This window comes from Centruroides sculpturatus, unplaced genomic scaffold (genome assembly GCF_000671375.1).
Source record: "Centruroides sculpturatus isolate CEXI.00-Female unplaced genomic scaffold, Cexi_2.0 scaffold918, whole genome shotgun sequence".
In the NCBI taxonomy this organism is placed as follows: Eukaryota; Metazoa; Arthropoda; class Arachnida; order Scorpiones; family Buthidae; genus Centruroides; species Centruroides sculpturatus.
Window position 1 is genome coordinate 176260 of NW_019385109.1, and position 23450 is coordinate 199709.

General features: G+C 27.1%; 4 protein-coding genes across 6 annotated transcripts in view; 1 reads left to right on the forward strand and 3 right to left on the reverse strand.

The window, feature by feature from the left end:
* LOC111634851 (cytochrome P450 3A24-like) overlaps positions 1-2688 on the forward strand; it is a 9435-nt gene extending 6747 nt beyond the window's left edge. The window contains exon 14 of the mRNA XM_023379688.1: positions 2534-2688. Within this exon, the coding sequence (XP_023235456.1) occupies positions 2534-2608 (75 nt within the window). The 3' untranslated portion in view covers positions 2609-2688. The remainder of the gene's footprint in view (positions 1-2533) is intronic.
* Positions 2689-3883: 1195 nt separating this feature from the next.
* Positions 3884-23450, reverse strand: part of LOC111634853 (F-box only protein 38-like) — a 45975-nt gene continuing 26408 nt past the window's right edge. Inside the window, exons 11-14 of one of the 3 annotated variants that reach the window (XM_023379690.1) lie at positions 23182-23336; positions 22347-22441; positions 10225-10320; positions 3884-4069 (exon numbers count right to left, since the gene is read on the reverse strand). In XM_023379690.1, coding sequence (XP_023235458.1) covers positions 3927-4069; positions 10225-10320; positions 22347-22441; positions 23182-23336 — 489 coding nt within the window. In that variant the 3' untranslated portion in view covers positions 3884-3926. Of the gene's footprint in view, positions 4070-9273; positions 9438-9751; positions 9884-10224; positions 10321-22346; positions 22442-23181; positions 23337-23450 lie in introns of those variants that run through there. The other 2 variants (XM_023379693.1, XM_023379691.1) reach the window with 2 other exon arrangements.
* On the reverse strand, positions 6852-7485 carry LOC111634854. The gene has a single exon (XM_023379695.1). It carries the CDS (start codon positions 7447-7449, stop codon positions 6874-6876), a length of 576 nt encoding a protein of 191 aa, XP_023235463.1. The 5' UTR covers positions 7450-7485; the 3' UTR covers positions 6852-6873.
* On the reverse strand, positions 8329-8774 carry LOC111634855 (major centromere autoantigen B-like). The gene has a single exon (XM_023379696.1). It carries the CDS (start codon positions 8741-8743, stop codon positions 8339-8341), a length of 405 nt encoding a protein of 134 aa, XP_023235464.1. The 5' UTR covers positions 8744-8774; the 3' UTR covers positions 8329-8338.

Sequence of the window (23450 nt, forward strand, 5' to 3'; positions counted from 1 at the left end):
ATTCCGTTTTATATGAATTCCATGTTGTACGAGTCACTTAGATTTTACAAATGTGTGCCGGGCTTTGAATGGTTCACATATTTGTAAAATCTAAGTGACTCGTACAACATGGAATTCATATAAAACGGAATAATCAACAGTGTTATAGGGGGTCAACTGTATTTATGTATAATTGATTAAAAAATTATGAATTTAATTAAAAAATGTAAAGGGCATATTTACAAAATAGATGTGCTCATTAAATAAATGATTAGCAAATAGTTATAAATAGACAAATAAGCTGGTTTGGTTGGTTTCATTTGATGAGATATGGCAATGCAACGTATGGGTAATCTCCCAATGAAGGAACACTTTTTATGAAAAACTGGTCATATTTAAGTGTTAACACATGAAGAAAACTAAAAAAATTCCATATGGCTAGCCTGTTGGTCAGACATGAATCTACAACCAAGCACTTTTATACACTCGACCACTGGCAAGCATATAAATGAACAGAAATTACCAGTATTAGTGTTACAGTTTTAAAAACATTAATTGACTTTTGTAAATGAAATTATTTGAATTAAAAGACTTTTAGTCTGACTCATTTGCAACAAAAACAAAGTTTTTATTGCAAATTTGAGAGAATTGCAAACAAAGAATTTGTAAGACATATATCTAAAGAATTACATAAGTGTAGAGCAACTTCAATAGATAATCCAGTGGATTCAGAAATTATTGATATAATGACTAGGATAATACAATTAATGTTAAATATCTTATCTGGTAATATCTTATAAAATATTTGAAGTATTTAAGATAAACATTTTTCTGTGCTTTATAAATTTTATATTATTTGTTTTTATTTATTACAGATTTTCTGTTTTTTTTTTAATTTCATATTTTAATTTTTAGAGTTTATGGTCAATAAAGTGGAAGGTAGACAATGGATAAATTATCTGTGAAGATATTAAAAAGAAATACTGATACAATATTGCTGGAAAATATTTCAAATATATTTCAAATTATTATTATTTATTATTCAGTAATTATTAAAGACATATATATTACTTTAATTTCAAAAGCTATATGTAAACAGTTTACTAATGAAATTAGTTAATTTTAGAGTGATAAAATATATTACAGTCAACCCCCGTATAAGATCATTGATTATTCCGTTTTATATGAATTCCATGTTGTACAAGTCACTTAAATTTTACAAATACGTGAGCCGTTCACAGCCCGGTTCACGTATTTGTAAAATCTAAGTGACTCGTACAACATGGAATTCATATAAAACGGAATAATCAATGATCTTATACGGGGGTCGACTGTATAAAATACCAATTTAGAATACTATTGAAAGCTTTAGAGAAGCTAAAAAAAAAGAAACCATAAACAATAGAATATAATTAAATTTTTTTAACCCACATAATAAGATTTACCATTACAATCAAATGTATTTAAATAAGCTATATCATAGCTCTAAAGCCAGTGCGCTACAAGATGATGCTAGGTGTGCCACAACACAATTCCTGCAAGAGGAGGAAAAAAACACAGTTTATGGTGAGCACATGAATACAATAAATACATGTTGATTCAAAAGGAAGAATGATTTGCCTATTACATGTTTATTGCCACTGACATTTGTGATAGAAGGAATTGTAATAAGCTTCAAACTTTTACATTTTTGCAGTTCATAGTCACAGAATATGTGCATGCATTATTCACAAACTTAACTTTAAAAAGTGAGAATCATATTTCACAGAATCTGTGCATATGTAAAGTTCGCAAATTATGTATCACAGTTGCCATCTCAATTTTCACAAAGTGACAAGTAGATGATGTCTCTGTTGCATCTATGATCATAGAATTGGGATCCTGATCATATGCTTTTCACACCAGGTCTGTATGACATCTCAACCAAAATGTTTTTCTCAGTTGTTGAGAAATAAAATTGAAATAAAAAAAAAATTGATTATAAACAATTTTCAAATATTTCTATATTATCACAAGTGAAAAAAACACTATATCAGTATTTCATGTTTTGTATATACTTTGTAACTCCTACATTTTTGCATATTTTACTTCTGGTGTGCCGAGAATTCCAGGAAGTACCCAGATATGCTGTGTGAGAGAAAAGGTTGCAGAGCACTGATCTATATGATTATTATTAACCAATATAACATTTTAATATTTCATTATTTCATAAAATATGATTTATAATATTTCACAGAAACTACTTTTTATTTCTTATTTTTATTTTTGACTCTGTCCTGTGGGCAATAAAAAGGTCTTTTAACTATACCCATCATGGATTTGCTAGGCCTATAATGGGGTGGCCAGGTGGTAAAAGACATACCGAAGATAAAAGTACTCCCAAAAATTCCTGAAGTTTGCAGAAATAGTTATAAAACAATATACTAACTCATTGTTCATATTTATATTGAAATTGATAACTGTAATTTGAAATTTAAAATAATTAATACTATTTACATATCCAGTAAATTCTGATTTATTTTTATTGTAATATATTCATTTTTTTCTCTTTTAGGAACTCAACATTGATCCAAAATTATTTGTTAATTATCCAAAAAATGGAATGAAAGTAATGGCTGTTTCCTGTTGAAACTATATATATATCATATCATATCATAAGAAGAAATTATTATTTGTCAACAATCAGATTAATATCAAATATTTTTAATAATACAGTGATCTTCAAAATATAAAAATACATGTGTTTAATTTTTCCCTATGTTTTATGTATGTATGTTAATTTTCAAACATTTCATTAAAATTCTTATGTTAACTGATGTTAGATCTGTATCATTTATTTAAAATTTGTACACAGTTATAATCATATAACTTCATTGACTTTCTTTTCAAATGCATAATAACAAACAATTATTTTATAAAACCTTAGATTCACCTTCACTATTTTCATTATTGGAAGAAAGATTTTTAAACAAATAATACAGCTGCAATACTTCTTCATTTAAACCCAATAATATAAACTGAAATTACTCATAGATAAATACTTTGTTCAACTCATTTTCAAGTGAAACGAATAAGTTAAATTATCTGACAGCAAAAAATTAAATTCCTACAATAATACATAAATTTTTGTATAAATAATACATAAATTTATGAGCAAAACACAATAAAAATTTGTAATGTTTTCAATTTATTATAAAACTAAAAAGCTTTAAAAACTTCAGTAATAATAAAAATTTTGAGAAATGCTTAATATTACCAATGACTTGAAAAGCTTGTACACAAACAGTGATTTATGCTCAGAATCATAAATAAAAGTATAAAATCTTTCTATTATTTTTAAAAGTAATAAATTTGCCAGGTTAATCACAATTTTCTTTAAAGAAATTTAATAGAATAGATCTTAATAAAAAATTCTATTAAAAAGAAAAAATACATTAAATCATAACTACAGAAGGTTGATTGAGAGGTTATTCAATTTGTTCACATAAAAAGGAATCAACCTTCTGTATTTTTATATTAATTAAAAACTTTAAGTGTATATTTGTGTGTTATCTATTATGTTTTATTCAGTTCAACATTGTCATAACAAGGTTAAATCATTATGTATACTATCTATCCTATGTAATAACAATTATTTAGTGAAGATAATTTAAAAAATCAAGTAAAATATATAAATTCATATATTCATGTTAAACAGATCGCATGTCAACTCATCTCTTGTATCAAATAAATAATACTATAGAAAAATCTCTCCTCATTGTCATATTTAATAATAGATCTTGTATATAAAACTGATTCATTATATTATAATAAACTTTTTATTAAAATATTGATAATTTATTATATTCTTTGTTAAGAAATATTAACAATAATATAGTCCAATAACAAATTAATACTTTAAAAATACTTTACAAAGTAATAATATTTTGTTTTATAAATAATAAAAATTATAAATTTTTCTCTTTAACATGAACATAAAATCCAACATTATTTGAAAACAAAACTCTTTTCATTTCTTTTAACTCCGCAATTTTTTCTATCAATACTTCTTCCATTTTGCTAACTTCATGCAGAGTTGAATCGGGAAAATCTAAATAATTTTAAATATAAAAATTAATATATATTTTAAATGTTTAATTTTTTACACAAAAAATATAATANATAGTTTAAATTTAATAACAAGTAACTTTGAGGTGTCCATAGAAAAGCTAAAGAATTTTCCAACAAACTATACTTCTACTATATATAAAGACTATCTTGAGCTAAATATTTCTCTCTATCAAAGACTGTTGAAGTTCAACCAACAAAAACCTTTTATCAGAAAAGTGAGTACAATAAATAGATGAAAATCTCAAAATTCCACTGAGGAAAACCAAGTTATGAGTGACAAATCAGTGCTTACTAATTTTAATTTGTTATAAACCAACCTCCTGAGATCAGACTCTGGCAGCTCTGGAATCTTGAACTAGCAACAAAAAATAGCCTCAGTTAAACTAATAGCTAATGGTGGTCTACCCAATTCAGATCTCAAAACAGGTCCAGGAACTGAATAATTAAATTAAGATGAAAAATCAATTTAATGAATCTCAATTGAGTCTTCTCCAGTCTGTCAACAAGACATGGACCCCAAATAGGAAACAGAAAACCAAAACTTGACTGTATGAAGAAATTGAACAGTCAAAAATATGACTTAACAGAAGATTGCTTCATTTTAATCAAAAACTTTATCACAAGTTTAAGTTTAAATTACATAATTACTTTGTCTAAATGAAAAGAAAACAAAACCTGCAGTGTAAAACAAATGACTAGGTATTTATATAATGGCACCACTTCCAATTCAGAATTGAATACATAGAATTTATCAGCCTTTCCTGGCCTACCAACTCTGACAAATCATTACCTTAGATTTAATCTATTAGTTCTACAATAATCCTGTTAAACAGGTACCTCCCAACCTTTTTTGATTTGCATACCCCTTGGCAGCCCATTTTTCTAAATTGTACTCCTTGTATTAGAAAAATGTTTCTACTTTATATAGTTTAAACTTATTGCAACTATAAATAAATAGCAGTGATGTGTAAAGGAAGGTGCACAGGCTGTTGAATTCATGAAGATTACAAGGTTATCTGTATAGGTACAAATGTTTAGTGCTCAGTGTTTTATCTACTTTTCTACTTACCACACCATTGCTCTTTGAAGTTGGTTAATGAAAAAGAAACTAATAATAAATTGTATATATGTATTTAAAACTCAGATGATGAATTTATTGAATTCAAGTTATATGATGTTGCCAAAGGCCTCTGAATCTCAATGCAGAATCTGAATATTCTTATAGTACATTTGCCATTATCAATTTTTCTTTGTGTATCCCTAAATCATCAAGTGCATACAGCAATTCATCAAAAGAAAAAGGTTCATCCAATAATGGATACATATCATCATCAATGCCATCAAAAATTACAGCAAGAAGAGGTCTATTAAAAAAAGCTTTTAAATAATCTGGCCATTCAGTAATAGAGATAATATTACATACAAGATTTTTTAATTCTAAATTTATTAACAAGCTTTCAAAATTCTCCAGAATTTTTAATTTGCAACATCTGAAAATTAACTTTAGTCCAAAATTCTTCTTAGCCTTACAAAGAATTTAAATTTTTTGTTTAAATTAAAATAAATAGTGAAATGTTGTCTAGATCTTAATCTCCTAAAAGATTGTAAAGCCTGATGTTTACATTTCTTCAGTCACAGACAGTCTGCATCAAACCAAAACTTCATAAAATTTATTTAACAATCATATTTAATAAACACACAACTTTGTGCTGCAGATTCAAGAATCATATCAATGAAAGATAAATAGTAAGATAAAGAATCCAAAAAGAATCCTATTTTGCATCAGCATGGAAAGCGGCAGCATTACAATTATAAAAATGGACATGTGCAATTGAATATGAGAAGATTATAGAAGATTATATAACGTTTTGGAATTTCCGTTTGGCAAATTTAAATTCTATTAGTTCGATTCTGAAGAAGTTCTGTTAATCTGACCGAAAACGTTCGAGAAATTTTTAAAATAGACTGCATTTTAAAGGTATTTGGAGTTTATTAATTGATCAGTCTTTATGCAAATTTATGCTTAAGCCATTCAAATTTAGTGGATAAACAATTTTTTTTCAAGATGACATCAAATCACTCTTCTAAGAAAGAGTGATTTGATACACAGTAATAGATGAAAACAACAAAGATGAAAACAATTCCATCCATTGAGATTTTAGAACTTGTTCACTAGGCATTCTTTGATGTTTTCCAATTGAGGATATAGACAGACAACTTTGAAAGAGAAGAAGGAGGAGGAGTATGGAACATAGGATCAGGATTAGATTTGATACCTCCAAGTAATATTTAACACACATAAAATAAAACACACATAACAAATAAAAATCAAAAAATTAGTAAAACTAAAGTAAGTATAAACATAAAAGATTAGACAAATCATATTCAAACTGTTAAGAACATTATTCAAAAATTTGTGGAAAAAAGTCACCAGCACTCATAATAGCATCAAAAAATGTATACAAATTATTAATTTTAAAATAATGTATATAATTTTTTAAAATGTAAAAATATGCTATAACTAAGCTAAAAATTCAACTAGGTTTATTTTTAATAATGCAAATTTTTCATAAAAAATATTTCATTATTAAACACCAGAAATTACAAAATATATATATATATGTACTGTACATTAATATTCAGAGTTTTTGCAGTTACAGTAGAACCCCGGTTAACGAACGTAGTCCGTTCACTAACCGAATTGTTCGTTAACAAAGCAATTTTTCCCATAGAAATTAATGCAAATACAATTAATCCATTCTAGCTGTCAGTATTTTTGTAATTTTATTTGTAAAATGGGTTTTCTTTGATGAAAATATAAGAAAACGTAATATCTATCATTCCAGCAACAAATATGTAAACTTTATTTAATAAAGTAGCACTGTACATACCTTTGTTTCTACGGAGCTTAATGCTTGGAAGAGGAACCCCCTCCATAAAAATATCAAGTAGCACTGCATTGGGAATTTCTTCAAGTCGAGGTCTCTTTTGATAAGGAACAAGAAAGTGATCTAAAGTTGATTGTCTTACTCTCTTAATCAAAATTTTTCTAAAATGCACTAGCACAGAGTCGTTCATTAAATTAATGACCCTATTAGCCACAACTTTGTTAGGATGGTGCTTCTCGATAAATTCCTGCACATCATTCCATTTTCTGCAAATTTCCTTGATCTCAGCACTGGTGATTTCTTCCCTAGCCTTCTCAGATTCCTCTGACGAATGCTCTTCTTGTAAGACTTTCATCTGTTCTTCCTGCATGGCAATCAGCTCTTCTGTCGTTAGTTCATTTTGATGGTCTTTCAGCAACTCTTCCACGTCTGCATCATCTACCTCTACTCTCAAACTCTTGCCAATGGACATGATTTCATGTACTACATCAGGAGAGCTCTCTTCTTCAAATTCCTGAAAGTTTCACTCTGGGACACAAGTTGGCCAAAGTTTCCTCCAGGCTTATTGAAAAGTGTGGTGAGAGACCTCACTCTAGGCTTTGTCAATAAGGTTGATACAATGCAGGATGTTAAAATGCTCCTTCCAAAAAGCTCTAAGAGTTAAGTCAGTATCATTGGTAAGCTGAAAACACGTGGTAAACAGTGCCTTGGTATACAGCTTTTTAAAATTGGAAATCACTTGCTGATCCATTGGTTGCAGTTATGAGGTTGTGTTGGGTGGAAGGAATTTGACCTTGATGAAGTCATGTTCACTACCCAAGTCGTCCTCCAAATTTGGTGGATGTGCTGAAGCATTATCCATTAAGAGAACACATCTAAGAGGAAGATCCATTTCTTGAAGATAATTTTTAACAGTAGGAGCAAACACTTCTGTGAGCCAATCCATGAATAAAGTCCGAGTTACCAATGCCTTACTATTTGCCTTCCATTGTACAGGCAGTTTGGACTTTATCACATTTTTGCTCTTAAAGGCATGGGGATTTTCAGCATTGTAGACTAAAAGTGGCTTGATTTTGAGGTCACCATTTGCATTAGCGCAAAATAAAAGAGTGAGTCTGTCCTTCATGGGCTTGTGCCTGGGAAGTGCTTTCTCTTCTTGAGTTATGTACGTTCGTCAAGGCATTCTTTTCCAAAAAAGGCCGGTCTCATCACAATTAAACACTTGATTCCAGACGTATCCTTCACTTTTTACAAACTCTGTGAATTCATCTACAAATGCTTCTGCTGCTTTTTCATCTGAACTTGAAGCCTCCCCATGTCTTATGACACTGAATGCCAGTTCGTTGACAAAACCTATCAAATCACTCTCGGCTCGCTTTAAAGTCCTGCCTGTCTGCACTTGTACTGGGTATCTGGGTCAACACGTCATTGTATAAATTTTTAGCCTTTTCACAAATTATAGCTTCACTAACACTGTCTCCAGCAAATTGTTTTTCATTGATCCATATTAGCAACAGTTTTTCAACTTCATCTAAAACTTTAGATCTTTGTTTCAATAGCACATTCACTCCTTTAGCCACTTCAGCAGCCTTAAATGCTTTTTTGTTTTTAATAATTGTAGAGATAGTCGATTTTGCCACATTATATTCTTTAGCGATGTCAGAAACACAAATGCCATTCTCGTATTTTGCAATAATTTCTTTCTCTAATGCTACACTAAAACGTTTTCTATTTCCACTGTCACTTTTCTCTTTCTTCAGTGCCATATTGATTAAATATACAGTATAAATAACAAAACCAAAAATGAAGTTTAGCACACTCAAAAAATTAATGCTTACCTCGCGCACACCTAAGACCAACTAAAATTGTGAGGTTACAGAACGGCTGGAAACTATTGGGTTGATGCAAAAGTTTGTCCTGTTTTTAGCACCAGCTGGCTAAAAACGCAACACTGAAGTGTTATTTCCTTCACATGTGTAAAATTTCGATTGTTTGACAAAAGGGATCTCAGCTAGTATTTGAGAATAAAGTTGTGTTACTTAGTTGTGTTTTTAAAATTTTGCTAAGAATTACAAATGACAGAAAATAAGGAGCATTTTCGACATATTATGCTTTTTTATTTCTGAAAAGGCAAGAATGCTTCGCAGACACAAAAAAATGATATGTTCTGTATATGGTGAGAGAGCGATTGAAGATTCCATGTGCCACAAGTGGTTCAGAAAGTTTTGTGAAAGCAAGCTTATAAATTTGACACAAAAAGCCGTTAAGTTCATTATCCAAATTTTGTTCATTATCCAAGACAAAATTTTGCAAATTAAAAGTTCGTTAACTGATTTGGTCGTTAACCAGGACATTCATTAACCGAGGTTCCACTGTATATCAAAAAGTTTAACATATTTCAAAATTTGAATATAGTATAGTCAAGTCTTATTATCAAAACTTATATGAACTGAAGGTATCCTGTAAAGTCAAAAGTCAGATAAGTTAAAATGTTTGGTTCAAAGTGATCAATGAAATATGAGAATATTTATAAGAATGTTTATATATATGACAACAAAAACTGAAATAAATGAATGAGTTATGCCAAGTGTTGATTATTATGCTGCATTGTGGTTTTGAAAAACTAATATAAAGATACAACACGGGTTCAAAATATGAAAGAATGTTTAATAATTTCATATTGTAAATAAATTTCTAAAAAATCCAGGACAAAATATACTTTTTAAAACATATTGTAAAAAATATGAATAATAAGACTTATACAAATAAAAATATTGAAGTCTTCCTTGCATCCTTTTCATCATCACAGGAAACATGATCTACATTGGCTCTGACTTCACCAATGTGTTATTATTGCAGTTTGACACAATACATTGTCAGGTCATTCTTTGACTGGTAAATTTTGACTGGTAAATAAATTTCTGTTTTAGATTTTGGCTGTTCATGAAAATTTATAATTCATTTTTATTTAATTTCATAAGTACTATATTTAGTATATTGACACCATATAAATCTTCCATATATTATACTAATGATATAAGTTTAAAATAAATCCTGAATTCTTTTGAAAGTATACTGTAATTAAATAGTTTTAATATCAACTAATTTTAATATCTTAAACAATTCCTATTTCTATAACAATCATTTAATAAAATTAATTTTTCAATAAAGAAATTTAAGAATTTAATTAAAGTTTCAAAGACAAGTTTATATAATTTAGAAGAATATATTCATTAAAATTTCTAACCATTTAATTCATGTGATGATTCTTGAGATAGCCACCATAACTCTTTTAGAAAAGGATAATTTGTCAATATATTATATTTTCCATCTGAAAAGGAACCTATAAAAGAATATTTTAATTTAGACAATGAATATAAACATTTTTAATAAAAATAATATATTTTTATTATTATTTTCTACAAAATTTCATTCCTACAGAAGCTATCAAATTTGTTTGTAACTGTAGAATCAGATAATTTAGAAAAAACAACTTTACATTCACACATTTCTTTGTATTGAATAATACACAATTAAGGAAAAAGGAAAATTAACAATACATTGAATTCACATAAGTAAGTCACTTATATATAGAAACAGAGGATTCTATTTTCTTGTACTATTACTCTTAAATAGTACAATTGTACAACTGTACAGAACCATAGTGGCCAAAGTGCAGCTCTTCTAGACTCTTAGTGCAACTTCCATGTACTTATACAATTTCTTTATTTTCTACTTACACAAATGTAATATTTTTGTACGTTTGCTAACTATTATGTAGTGTGATATACAAACAGATTGCAACTTATCTTTGAACAGGCAACTGAAAGCTGAGGGTATGTTCATATGAATGAGATTTTAAACAGTTATTATCTCAATTACAAGTCTACAACCTTCTATCAGTGATGAAGAAGAAACATTGATATGTACTTAGATAAAAAAGTTATAATTAATCTATATATATAATCGAGATGGATTGATGATGATAAGTGCAGAGCTTAGGTTAGGAGTTGAAAGTTGAAATTTGGCACACAGATAGAGTATGTTACAAGAATGTACACTAAGAAGGGTTTTTCGAAATTCTCCCCACGGGGGAGAGGGAGAGGATTAAGGCTTTACCCTGAAGAACTCTGCTTCTACTGTACTGTTTTATATGTGGTTTTTTGCGTTTTTGATTGCATTTTAATAGGGTGCGTACACTAAGAAGGGATTTTTCGTAATTCCCCCCACGGGGGAGAGGTTGTTAACACTTCCCCCATGGGAGAATGTTAACAATGGGAGTGTTAAGAATGAAAGTGTTAACAATGAAAGTGTTGAGAGAAAGTGGCATGCAAGATTAACAGGCGCAGATGTGTTTTTTTGCATTTTTGTGGGAAATCGAACATATTTTCAAAAAGATCTAAAATTTCTCTAATTAGTCTGGAAACAATGGGACTAATTCTTGCATTCTGTGAAAACAGGTAAGATTGGCTAAAATGTAATAACCTTAATCTTCACTATCGTTACTTTATGCCTGAGCAATGCCAGACTTATTTGCTAGTTTATAATAAACTCATTTTCTCTAAGTTTTTTAAAAAAACCTTTCTTACATATTGAAATTACATTTAAAGTAACAGAACTCAATTAAAAATCCCAGTAGAAAATCCTAATGGTATTCTATTGATTCTACTGAAATGTAAAATCGAATTGAAATCAATAAAAATTTCCATTCATATTGTAAGGAAATATTTAAATCAATAAAAAAATTCCACTGATTTACATGTTATTAGTCTAAAAAAGTGATGGAATTTCAAAACTAAATTTTATTGATATGATGATAACAATTAAAATGTGTTTATATATTTGTAGACTGGCAAAATAAAATAGAATTTTCATGCAATATCATGTTTATGTTATTGAATTTGAACTTTTGCTATCTTTACTTGATTGTATATTTCAATGTTCCCATTCAAAATTTTATGTTCACTTAATTAAAACTTAATTTGAAGCAGAATCCTGACTGATACTGTAACTTGTCCTCTTGATGAAATTACAGTATAATCAATTCTCTACATGGAAAACCATCTTTAAAATATACAATAGAACCATTAACATATTATGACTTCATTTATTTTATTTTAATGTAAATAATGTTTATTGTTTTTAATGTTTGAAATAACAATAATTAACTATTCTTATTTAATTTAGAGACTGGTTTAACAGCAAAATTCCTGTGATTAGGAAATAAGTACAGTTCACTACAATTTTAAGAAAATATAAAAAAAGAATAAATAAAAAATAACATATTACAAAAAATTTAAACAAAAAATAATAAAATGACTGTAAATAACCATTTTAATAATTCATATATGTAATATTTTTATTATATACAGAACTAATCATGTAATTTTCATAATTTCTAGATGTGAGTTAGATAACAGAATGAATTTGAACAATATCACTGTCATTAATGAGATCTGGTAACCACTACTACAGCTAGGGATGTCCTGATACTGTCAATACCAATACTGTTTCAATACTTTCCTTTGATACTGAGTACTTTTTGAATTTGCTACTTTTGGTCCAATATCGATACTGGTATGAACTTCAGGTATTGGATTCAGTATCATTACATTTTTCACAGACAAGAAAGATCCAACTGAAATAATATTTTGCAGCCAAAACCAAAACAAACAGGATTTAGGTTTTAAAGTCAGTTTCAGCCAAACAAACAAAATCTTATGCTATTTTTTGTTAATATTAATGATCAAAAATCAATAAACTTATTACATGAAATTTCATTTGCAGAAATTATATACTGTTTGCTTAGATTACTATTTATAAATAATTCACCAATTATTTGAAAAACTTAAAAATATTTTGAAATCTCAAATCAACTGAAACAATGTTAGTAACATTTAAGTTTATATTAAAAGTCAGTTTTAATAATTTGTTAATAATAACTAACTAGAATAAAGCATGTTACTTATGTTAAAATAAAAAGTTTCAATTATCATATGCTAAATGTTTCAAAATCAAGCCATGGACTGAACAGCGACGGATGGCAAGATTTCCAGTTTCGATACCTGATGCCAATACTAACTGGTATCAATACTTTAATCAATGATTTTGTAGTATTGGGACATCCCTAACTACAGCTCTGAGAAGAGTCCATTTAAGATACCATCCCCTTCTGGTTTTCTATTGATATATTATTACACTATAACATCAATCTAGAGCAGTGATTCTCAACCTTTTTTTACCCATGGACCCCTTTTCCTCTTAATTTTTTTTATGCACCCCCATAGACATTGCACAGAAAAAATCTTATATTTTTCACTAAAAAAAAAGAAAGGTAAACATTTAGAAATGTCACTGTCTAGTGACATGATGCTGATGGTATAAGATTCTCCTAACAAACCCCAGCTTTATAATCTTTCTTTGACCTTTGTCAATAGAGTAATAAAGAAATTGACAATATATATACTGTAGAAATTTAATTATCAGTAAAACAATTGTTCTGAAGTAGAATTACACTATAGATCACTAAAATATTACCGTGAACCCACAATTCAGTACTTTTTTCTGTGGACCCAGTAATGTTGAGAACCACTGATCTAGAGATTAGATGATAGTCATACAATGATTGTCACACCTTTGTAACATTTTAACACATTTTAGAATATACAAAGTTCCTTTTTACCAACTTTTTTATATTATACAGTTTTAATAGTGTTTTTGTTATACTCTTTCCTTTTATAATTTACAGGTGATATTTCTTTTATTAATATTTTTAACTGTTTACTAGACTTACAATTTAATAAATTTATTTATTTTTAGTATATACAAGTTTCCTTATATCAACCATTAATTTTTAATACAATTTTACCATGCTTCCCATTCTATAATACACAGGTATCCATTTTATTAATAATTTTATTAATAACTTAACCTTTTTATATTTTACTTAATTTTCGTATTTTACCATTATTGTTATTATTTATTTATCCAGTTGTCAGCATTTTAACCATAATACACATTTAACTTCTACCATCCAAGTAATACTGTGTTCATTATATTTTTTATTTTAACTATTTCTTAAATTTTGTAATGTTTTATAACCAGATTGATGTAAAANATTTACAATATATTTGATAGTGTATTTGAGAGTGAAAGATAACTATATTACTTGCTTAATTTTAGAACAATTTTATTATTTAAATGTATCTTTGATTAAACTTAAAATATATATTTAGTTAGTTTTGTAACACTTCACACACACACATATATATATATGTGTGTGTGAAGTATAGGGGTCTACTGTATATGTATATATATATAAACTTGCAACCGTATTCATATAAACACACTAAAAGAAACTTGTAAAATGCAGCAAAACATCATCGCTGACTCATGTCACAACAGGATTGGTTGAATCTAGACCAATAGCAGATATTGCACAAACCATTGAGTTTAAACAAGCAGCAGACCTACTAAAAACCATTCATTATTTAATGTTCATAAAAATGATATTTATATTAATGATGTCTCCAAAGTTCAGCAAATTTTTCGCAGAAAAATAATTTATCAGGAAACATGCACCTGCCATTTGATGCACCGCTCCATGACGAAAACAAGCTTAAGCAATGGCGTCGTCGAACNTGCGTAATGTCTGTATGTCATACAGGCACATGACAGGCAGGCCAAACTAAATTATATTTGAATTTTAAGTTTGTTCTTTGTAATTAGCAGAAAAAACAACTTTACATTTAATATTATTATTATAAGTGATAACCTATCAAATTTGTTTGTAACTGTAGAATCAGATAATTTAGAAAAAACAACTTTACATTCACACATTTCTTTGTATTGAATAATACACAATTAAGGAAAAAGGAAAATTAACAATACATTGAATTCACATAAGTAAGTCACTTATATATAGAAACAGAGGATTCTATTTTCTTGTACTATTACTCTTAAATAGTACAATTGTACAACTGTACAGAACCATAGTGGCCAAAGTGCAGCTCTTCTAGACTCTTAGTGCAACTTCCATGTACTTATACAATTTCTTTATTTTCTACTTACACAAATGTAATATTTTTGTACGTTTGCTAACTATTATGTAGTGTGATATACAAACAGATTGCAACTTATCTTTGAACAGGCAACTGAAAGCTGAGGGTATGTTCATATGAATGAGATTTTAAACAGTTATTATCTCAATTACAAGTCTACAACCTTCTATCAGTGATGAAGAAGAAACATTGATATGTACTTAGATAAAAAAGTTATAATTAATCTATATATATAATCGAGATGGATTGATGATGATAAGTGCAGAGCTTAGGTTAGGAGTTGAAAGTTGAAATTTGGCACACAGATAGAGTATGTTACAAGAATGTACACTAAGAAGGGTTTTTCGAAATTCTCCCCACGGGGGAGAGGGAGAGGATTAAGGCTTTACCCTGAAGAACTCTGCTTCTACTGTACTGTTTTATATGTGGTTTTTTGCGTTTTTGATTGCATTTTAATAGGGTGCGTACACTAAGAAGGGATTTTTCGTAATTCCCCCCACGGGGGAGAGGTTGTTAACACTTCCCCCATGGGAGAATGTTAACAATGGGAGTGTTAAGAATGAAAGTGTTAACAATGAAAGTGTTGAGAGAAAGTGGCATGCAAGATTAACAGGCGCAGATGTGTTTTTTTGCATTTTTGTGGGAAATCGAACATATTTTCAAAAAGATCTAAAATTTCTCTAATTAGTCTGGAAACAATGGGACTAATTCTTGCATTCTGTGAAAACAGGTAAGATTGGCTAAAATGTAATAACCTTAATCTTCACTATCGTTACTTTATGCCTGAGCAATGCCAGACTTATTTGCTAGTTTATAATAAACTCATTTTCTCTAAGTTTTTTAAAAAAACCTTTCTTACATATTGAAATTACATTTAAAGTAACAGAACTCAATTAAAAATCCCAGTAGAAAATCCTAATGGTATTCTATTGATTCTACTGAAATGTAAAATCGAATTGAAATCAATAAAAATTTCCATTCATATTGTAAGGAAATATTTAAATCAATAAAAAAATTCCACTGATTTACATGTTATTAGTCTAAAAAAGTGATGGAATTTCAAAACTAAATTTTATTGATATGATGATAACAATTAAAATGTGTTTATATATTTGTAGACTGGCAAAATAAAATAGAATTTTCATGCAATATCATGTTTATGTTATTGAATTTGAACTTTTGCTATCTTTACTTGATTGTATATTTCAATGTTCCCATTCAAAATTTTATGTTCACTTAATTAAAACTTAATTTGAAGCAGAATCCTGACTGATACTGTAACTTGTCCTCTTGATGAAATTACAGTATAATCAATTCTCTACATGGAAAACCATCTTTAAAATATACAATAGAACCATTAACATATTATGACTTCATTTATTTTATTTTAATGTAAATAATGTTTATTGTTTTTAATGTTTGAAATAACAATAATTAACTATTCTTATTTAATTTAGAGACTGGTTTAACAGCAAAATTCCTGTGATTAGGAAATAAGTACAGTTCACTACAATTTTAAGAAAATATAAAAAAAGAATAAATAAAAAATAACATATTACAAAAAATTTAAACAAAAAATAATAAAATGACTGTAAATAACCATTTTAATAATTCATATATGTAATATTTTTATTATATACAGAACTAATCATGTAATTTTCATAATTTCTAGATGTGAGTTAGATAACAGAATGAATTTGAACAATATCACTGTCATTAATGAGATCTGGTAACCACTACTACAGCTAGGGATGTCCTGATACTGTCAATACCAATACTGTTTCAATACTTTCCTTTGATACTGAGTACTTTTTGAATTTGCTACTTTTGGTCCAATATCGATACTGGTATGAACTTCAGGTATTGGATTCAGTATCATTACATTTTTCACAGACAAGAAAGATCCAACTGAAATAATATTTTGCAGCCAAAACCAAAACAAACAGGATTTAGGTTTTAAAGTCAGTTTCAGCCAAACAAACAAAATCTTATGCTATTTTTTGTTAATATTAATGATCAAAAATCAATAAACTTATTACATGAAATTTCATTTGCAGAAATTATATACTGTTTGCTTAGATTATTATTTATAAATAATTCACCAATTATTTGAAAAACTTAAAAATATTTTGAAATCTCAAATCAACTGAAACAATGTTAGTAACATTTAAGTTTATATTAAAAGTCAGTTTTAATAATTTGTTAATAATAACTAACTAGAATAAAGCATGTTACTTATGTTAAAATAAAAAGTTTCAATTATCATATGCTAAATGTTTCAAAATCAAGCCATGGACTGAACAGCGACGGATGGCAAGATTTCCAGTTTCGATACCTGATGCCAATACTAACTGGTATCAATACTTTAATCAATGATTTTGTAGTATTGGGACATCCCTAACTACAGCTCTGAGAAGAGTCCATTTAAGATACCATCCCCTTCTGGTTTTCTATTGATATATTATTACACTATAACATCAATCTAGAGCAGTGATTCTCAACCTTTTTTTACCCATGGACCCCTTTTCCTCTTAATTTTTTTTATGCACCCCCATAGACATTGCACAGAAAAAATCTTATATTTTTCACTAAAAAAAAAGAAAGGTAAACATTTAGAAATGTCACTGTCTAGTGACATGATGCTGATGGTATAAGATTCTCCTAACAAACCCCAGCTTTATAATCTTTCTTTGACCTTTGTCAATAGAGTAATAAAGAAATTGACAATATATATACTGTAGAAATTTAATTATCAGTAAAACAATTGTTCTGAAGTAGAATTACACTATAGATCACTAAAATATTACCGTGAACCCACAATTCAGTACTTTTTTCTGTGGACCCAGTAATGTTGAGAACCACTGATCTAGAGATTAGATGATAGTCATACAATGATTGTCACACCTTTGTAACATTTTAACACATTTTAGAATATACAAAGTTCCTTTTTACCAACTTTTTTATATTATACAGTTTTAATAGTGTTTTTGTTATACTCTTTCCTTTTATAATTTACAGGTGATATTTCTTTTATTAATATTTTTAACTGTTTACTAGACTTACAATTTAATAAATTTATTTATTTTTAGTATATACAAGTTTCCTTATATCAACCATTAATTTTTAATACAATTTTACCATGCTTCCCATTCTATAATACACAGGTATCCATTTTATTAATAATTTTATTAATAACTTAACCTTTTTATATTTTACTTAATTTTCGTATTTTACCATTATTGTTATTATTTATTTATCCAGTTGTCAGCATTTTAACCATAATACACATTTAACTTCTACCATCCAAGTAATACTGTGTTCATTATATTTTTTATTTTAACTATTTCTTAAATTTTGTAATGTTTTATAACCAGATTGATGTAAAATAAAGAGGACTGATGAAGAACATGTTGTCCAAAATGCATATCTCCAGAATCAAATACAACAAAGTTAGATACACAGGCTTAATAAAGCCTGTGTACTTCGTTCTGTATTCCTGTATAATTCATCTCTCAAGCAATCTTATGCTTATTCCTAACAATTAAAAAGAAAACAAGAAACAATTAAGTACAATGTTTTATGATTTAAGTGATAATTTTTTGAAAAATAGCACAGTTTCATGTTAATACGATCTAATAGACCATATATGCTATTTAACGCATACTTTCTAAAATCCTAATGGTATTCTATTGATTCTACTGAAATGTAAAATCGAATTGAAATCAATAAAAATTTCCATTCATATTGTAAGGAAATATTTAAATCAATAAAAAAATTCCACTGATTTACATGTTATTAGTCTAAAAAAGTGATGGAATTTCAAAACTAAATTTTATTGATATGATGATAACAATTAAAATGTGTTTATATATTTGTAGACTGGCAAAATAAAATAGAATTTTCATGCAATATCATGTTTATGTTATTGAATTTGAACTTTTGCTATCTTTACTTGATTGTATATTTCAATGTTCCCATTCAAAATTTTATGTTCACTTAATTAAAACTTAATTTGAAGCAGAATCCTGACTGATACTGTAACTTGTCCTCTTGATGAAATTACAGTATAATCAATTCTCTACATGGAAAACCATCTTTAAAATATACAATAGAACCATTAACATATTATGACTTCATTTATTTTATTTTAATGTAAATAATGTTTATTGTTTTTAATGTTTGAAATAACAATAATTAACTATTCTTATTTAATTTAGAGACTGGTTTAACAGCAAAATTCCTGTGATTAGGAAATAAGTACAGTTCACTACAATTTTAAGAAAATATAAAAAAAGAATAAATAAAAAATAACATATTACAAAAAATTTAAACAAAAAATAATAAAATGACTGTAAATAACCATTTTAATAATTCATATATGTAATATTTTTATTATATACAGAACTAATCATGTAATTTTCATAATTTCTAGATGTGAGTTAGATAACAGAATGAATTTGAACAATATCACTGTCATTAATGAGATCTGGTAACCACTACTACAGCTAGGGATGTCCTGATACTGTCAATACCAATACTGTTTCAATACTTTCCTTTGATACTGAGTACTTTTTGAATTTGCTACTTTTGGTCCAATATCGATACTGGTATGAACTTCAGGTATTGGATTCAGTATCATTACATTTTTCACAGACAAGAAAGATCCAACTGAAATAATATTTTGCAGCCAAAACCAAAACAAACAGGATTTAGGTTTTAAAGTCAGTTTCAGCCAAACAAACAAAATCTTATGCTATTTTTTGTTAATATTAATGATCAAAAATCAATAAACTTATTACATGAAATTTCATTTGCAGAAATTATATACTGTTTGCTTAGATTACTATTTATAAATAATTCACCAATTATTTGAAAAACTTAAAAATATTTTGAAATCTCAAATCAACTGAAACAATGTTAGTAACATTTAAGTTTATATTAAAAGTCAGTTTTAATAATTTGTTAATAATAACTAACTAGAATAAAGCATGTTACTTATGTTAAAATAAAAAGTTTCAATTATCATATGCTAAATGTTTCAAAATCAAGCCATGGACTGAACAGCGACGGATGGCAAGATTTCCAGTTTCGATACCTGATGCCAATACTAACTGGTATCAATACTTTAATCAATGATTTTGTAGTATTGGGACATCCCTAACTACAGCTCTGAGAAGAGTCCATTTAAGATACCATCCCCTTCTGGTTTTCTATTGATATATTATTACACTATAACATCAATCTAGAGCAGTGATTCTCAACCTTTTTTTACCCATGGACCCCTTTTCCTCTTAATTTTTTTTATGCACCCCCATAGACATTGCACAGAAAAAATCTTATATTTTTCACTAAAAAAAAAGAAAGGTAAACATTTAGAAATGTCACTGTCTAGTGACATGATGCTGATGGTATAAGATTCTCCTAACAAACCCCAGCTTTATAATCTTTCTTTGACCTTTGTCAATAGAGTAATAAAGAAATTGACAATATATATACTGTAGAAATTTAATTATCAGTAAAACAATTGTTCTGAAGTAGAATTACACTATAGATCACTAAAATATTACCGTGAACCCACAATTCAGTACTTTTTTCTGTGGACCCAGTAATGTTGAGAACCACTGATCTAGAGATTAGATGATAGTCATACAATGATTGTCACACCTTTGTAACATTTTAACACATTTTAGAATATACAAAGTTCCTTTTTACCAACTTTTTTATATTATACAGTTTTAATAGTGTTTTTGTTATACTCTTTCCTTTTATAATTTACAGGTGATATTTCTTTTATTAATATTTTTAACTGTTTACTAGACTTACAATTTAATAAATTTATTTATTTTTAGTATATACAAGTTTCCTTATATCAACCATTAATTTTTAATACAATTTTACCATGCTTCCCATTCTATAATACACAGGTATCCATTTTATTAATAATTTTATTAATAACTTAACCTTTTTATATTTTACTTAATTTTCGTATTTTACCATTATTGTTATTATTTATTTATCCAGTTGTCAGCATTTTAACCATAATACACATTTAACTTCTACCATCCAAGTAATACTGTGTTCATTATATTTTTTATTTTAACTATTTCTTAAATTTTGTAATGTTTTATAACCAGATTGATGTAAAATAAAGAGGACTGATGAAGAACATGTTGTCCAAAATGCATATCTCCAGAATCAAATACAACAAAGTTAGATACACAGGCTTAATAAAGCCTGTGTACTTCGTTCTGTATTCCTGTATAATTCATCTCTCAAGCAATCTTATGCTTATTCCTAACAATTAAAAAGAAAACAAGAAACAATTAAGTACAATGTTTTATGATTTAAGTGATAATTTTTTGAAAAATAGCACAGTTTCATGTTAATACGATCTAATAGACCATATATGCTATTTAACGCATACTTTCTAATTTGAGATAATTAGCATAAATATTCTTATAATAAAAAATACAGCAACAAACTTTAAAAAATTTAAGTTCTTTCAATGAAAAATTCTTCTTACATTGTTATCCAAACAATAAAATACAATAAATAAACTATTAATTATTATTTAGTATTGGTAGAACATTAACTTAAAACTTAATTTTTAACAGATTTAATATATCAAATCATCAGATCATCATTTACAGTCACAAAATGCAAAATTCATGTCAAGAGAGTTTCATATCATATATATATCTATAAAATCTATAAAATCTATAAAAATTAAACATTAATTATACTTTATTGGATCTACTTTTGAAATGAGTTTTCAACATAAATCTTTAATTTTTAAATTATATTGTAAACACATTATATTAAAAACATATTTAAATCATATTTAAATGTTATAATACTGTTTATTGTATTTAATTCAGAAAAATAATTAAAGTTTAAATTTTATTCCATCTTATAACCTAATAATGACTTTCAAAAACCCAAAAACATTAGTTAAATAGATAGCCTGATGAAATTTAATACTATTTTTGAAGATTTGTATTTAAAAAGAATTAAGATGCACATGTGGCATAGCTTTTGATCTATAAAACTAATCTTTATAGTACTATTACTTATTAATATCTTTAATAATATATCTTCATTACCATCTGTAATCTTAATGGTAATCTTTATGTTTATAGTAATATTATTATATATAATTTACAGTAATACTAATTTTACTATACAAAAATATGATAAAAGTAAGCAATCTCGGATCTGAAAAGTTCATGGCATAATAATAAAATGTATTTAATTTTAAAGTTTAATTTATAAAAGGATATTAAAGTTTATATTTCACTATCACAATTACCATTAACATAAGAAAAGTCATTTCCCCAAGGGTAAGATGCTGATGGTCGCGTCCATTGGGTGTTTAATTCAAATCTTCCTGATTCAAATAATTTTCTAAGTAAAATAAAAATAAATATTTTTATAAACTTAAATACAACATAGCACATAAATAAAACTATTTGCATTGTTTTAAATAGTAGAATATTTTAAAGTAGTAATAATACATAACATCTTTTTTTAATTATACAATTAATATGAATATTTTCAAATTGATATACTTATTTTTCTTTTACTATGAAAAAGTATAATATACTTTGATTCAGATATTTCTTCCAAAATATATAAAATATTTTAGCAGTTAAAAAAAAANTAGTATAAAACTAAATTTTTAAGCAAAATACATAAAATTTAACTTTTTCCTCTCTCCTCTTGACGACAAAATTATGACATCATTTTCTACAGGGACTGTCTTTCAATCATATGAAATTTATTGAAAACCTAAATATAGAACTAATACAAGCAAAGAATAAATCACATAGTGAAAAATATTATAAATAACTGAAAATAATATGTATTATTTTCTCAAAGAATAAATAATGTAGATGAAAATTTTGACAGACACTTCAAATTAAAAACAGCTGTAAAATTCAAGTAAATTTCAAGAGAAGTAAAATGATTAAACATTTTAAAAAACAAAGATAAATTGTTAAACAATATTATAATGGAAGACACATCAAAAATTAATAGTACTGTAAGTTACTTTGCCATTTTTTTGTTACTTACATTTTTTTGTTACTATTCTTGTTCTTTTATTAATATAAAATATTGATATTTGAGTAATTCAAATTAATTACCTATTTATTTTACTAAAAAGCTGAATCCAGTTCAGAAAACTCTCTCTGTATACAGCTCTATCACCATTTGCACTGAAGTCATGAAGAAGATAAACATAAAAATCACAATTTTCATTATTAAATAAAAGTTCTTCTGTCTTTTTCTGATCATAAGACTGTAAAGAAAATATTAAAAAATTTTAAAATATTTTACTTTTATACTTTTTTCCTGTACAAAAGAAGAATTTAATCTTCAGTTCATTAAGCACTGAATAAACTTGATGTAGAAA

What these genes read in the sequence shown, in the direction of transcription:
- LOC111634854 (XM_023379695.1), bottom strand. Translation starts at nt 7,449, where the DNA reads ATGTCCATTGGCAAGAGTTTGAGAGTAGAGGTAGATGATGCAGACGTG.
- LOC111634855 (XM_023379696.1), bottom strand. Translation starts at nt 8,743, where the DNA reads ATGGCACTGAAGAAAGAGAAAAGTGACAGTGGAAATAGAAAACGTTTT.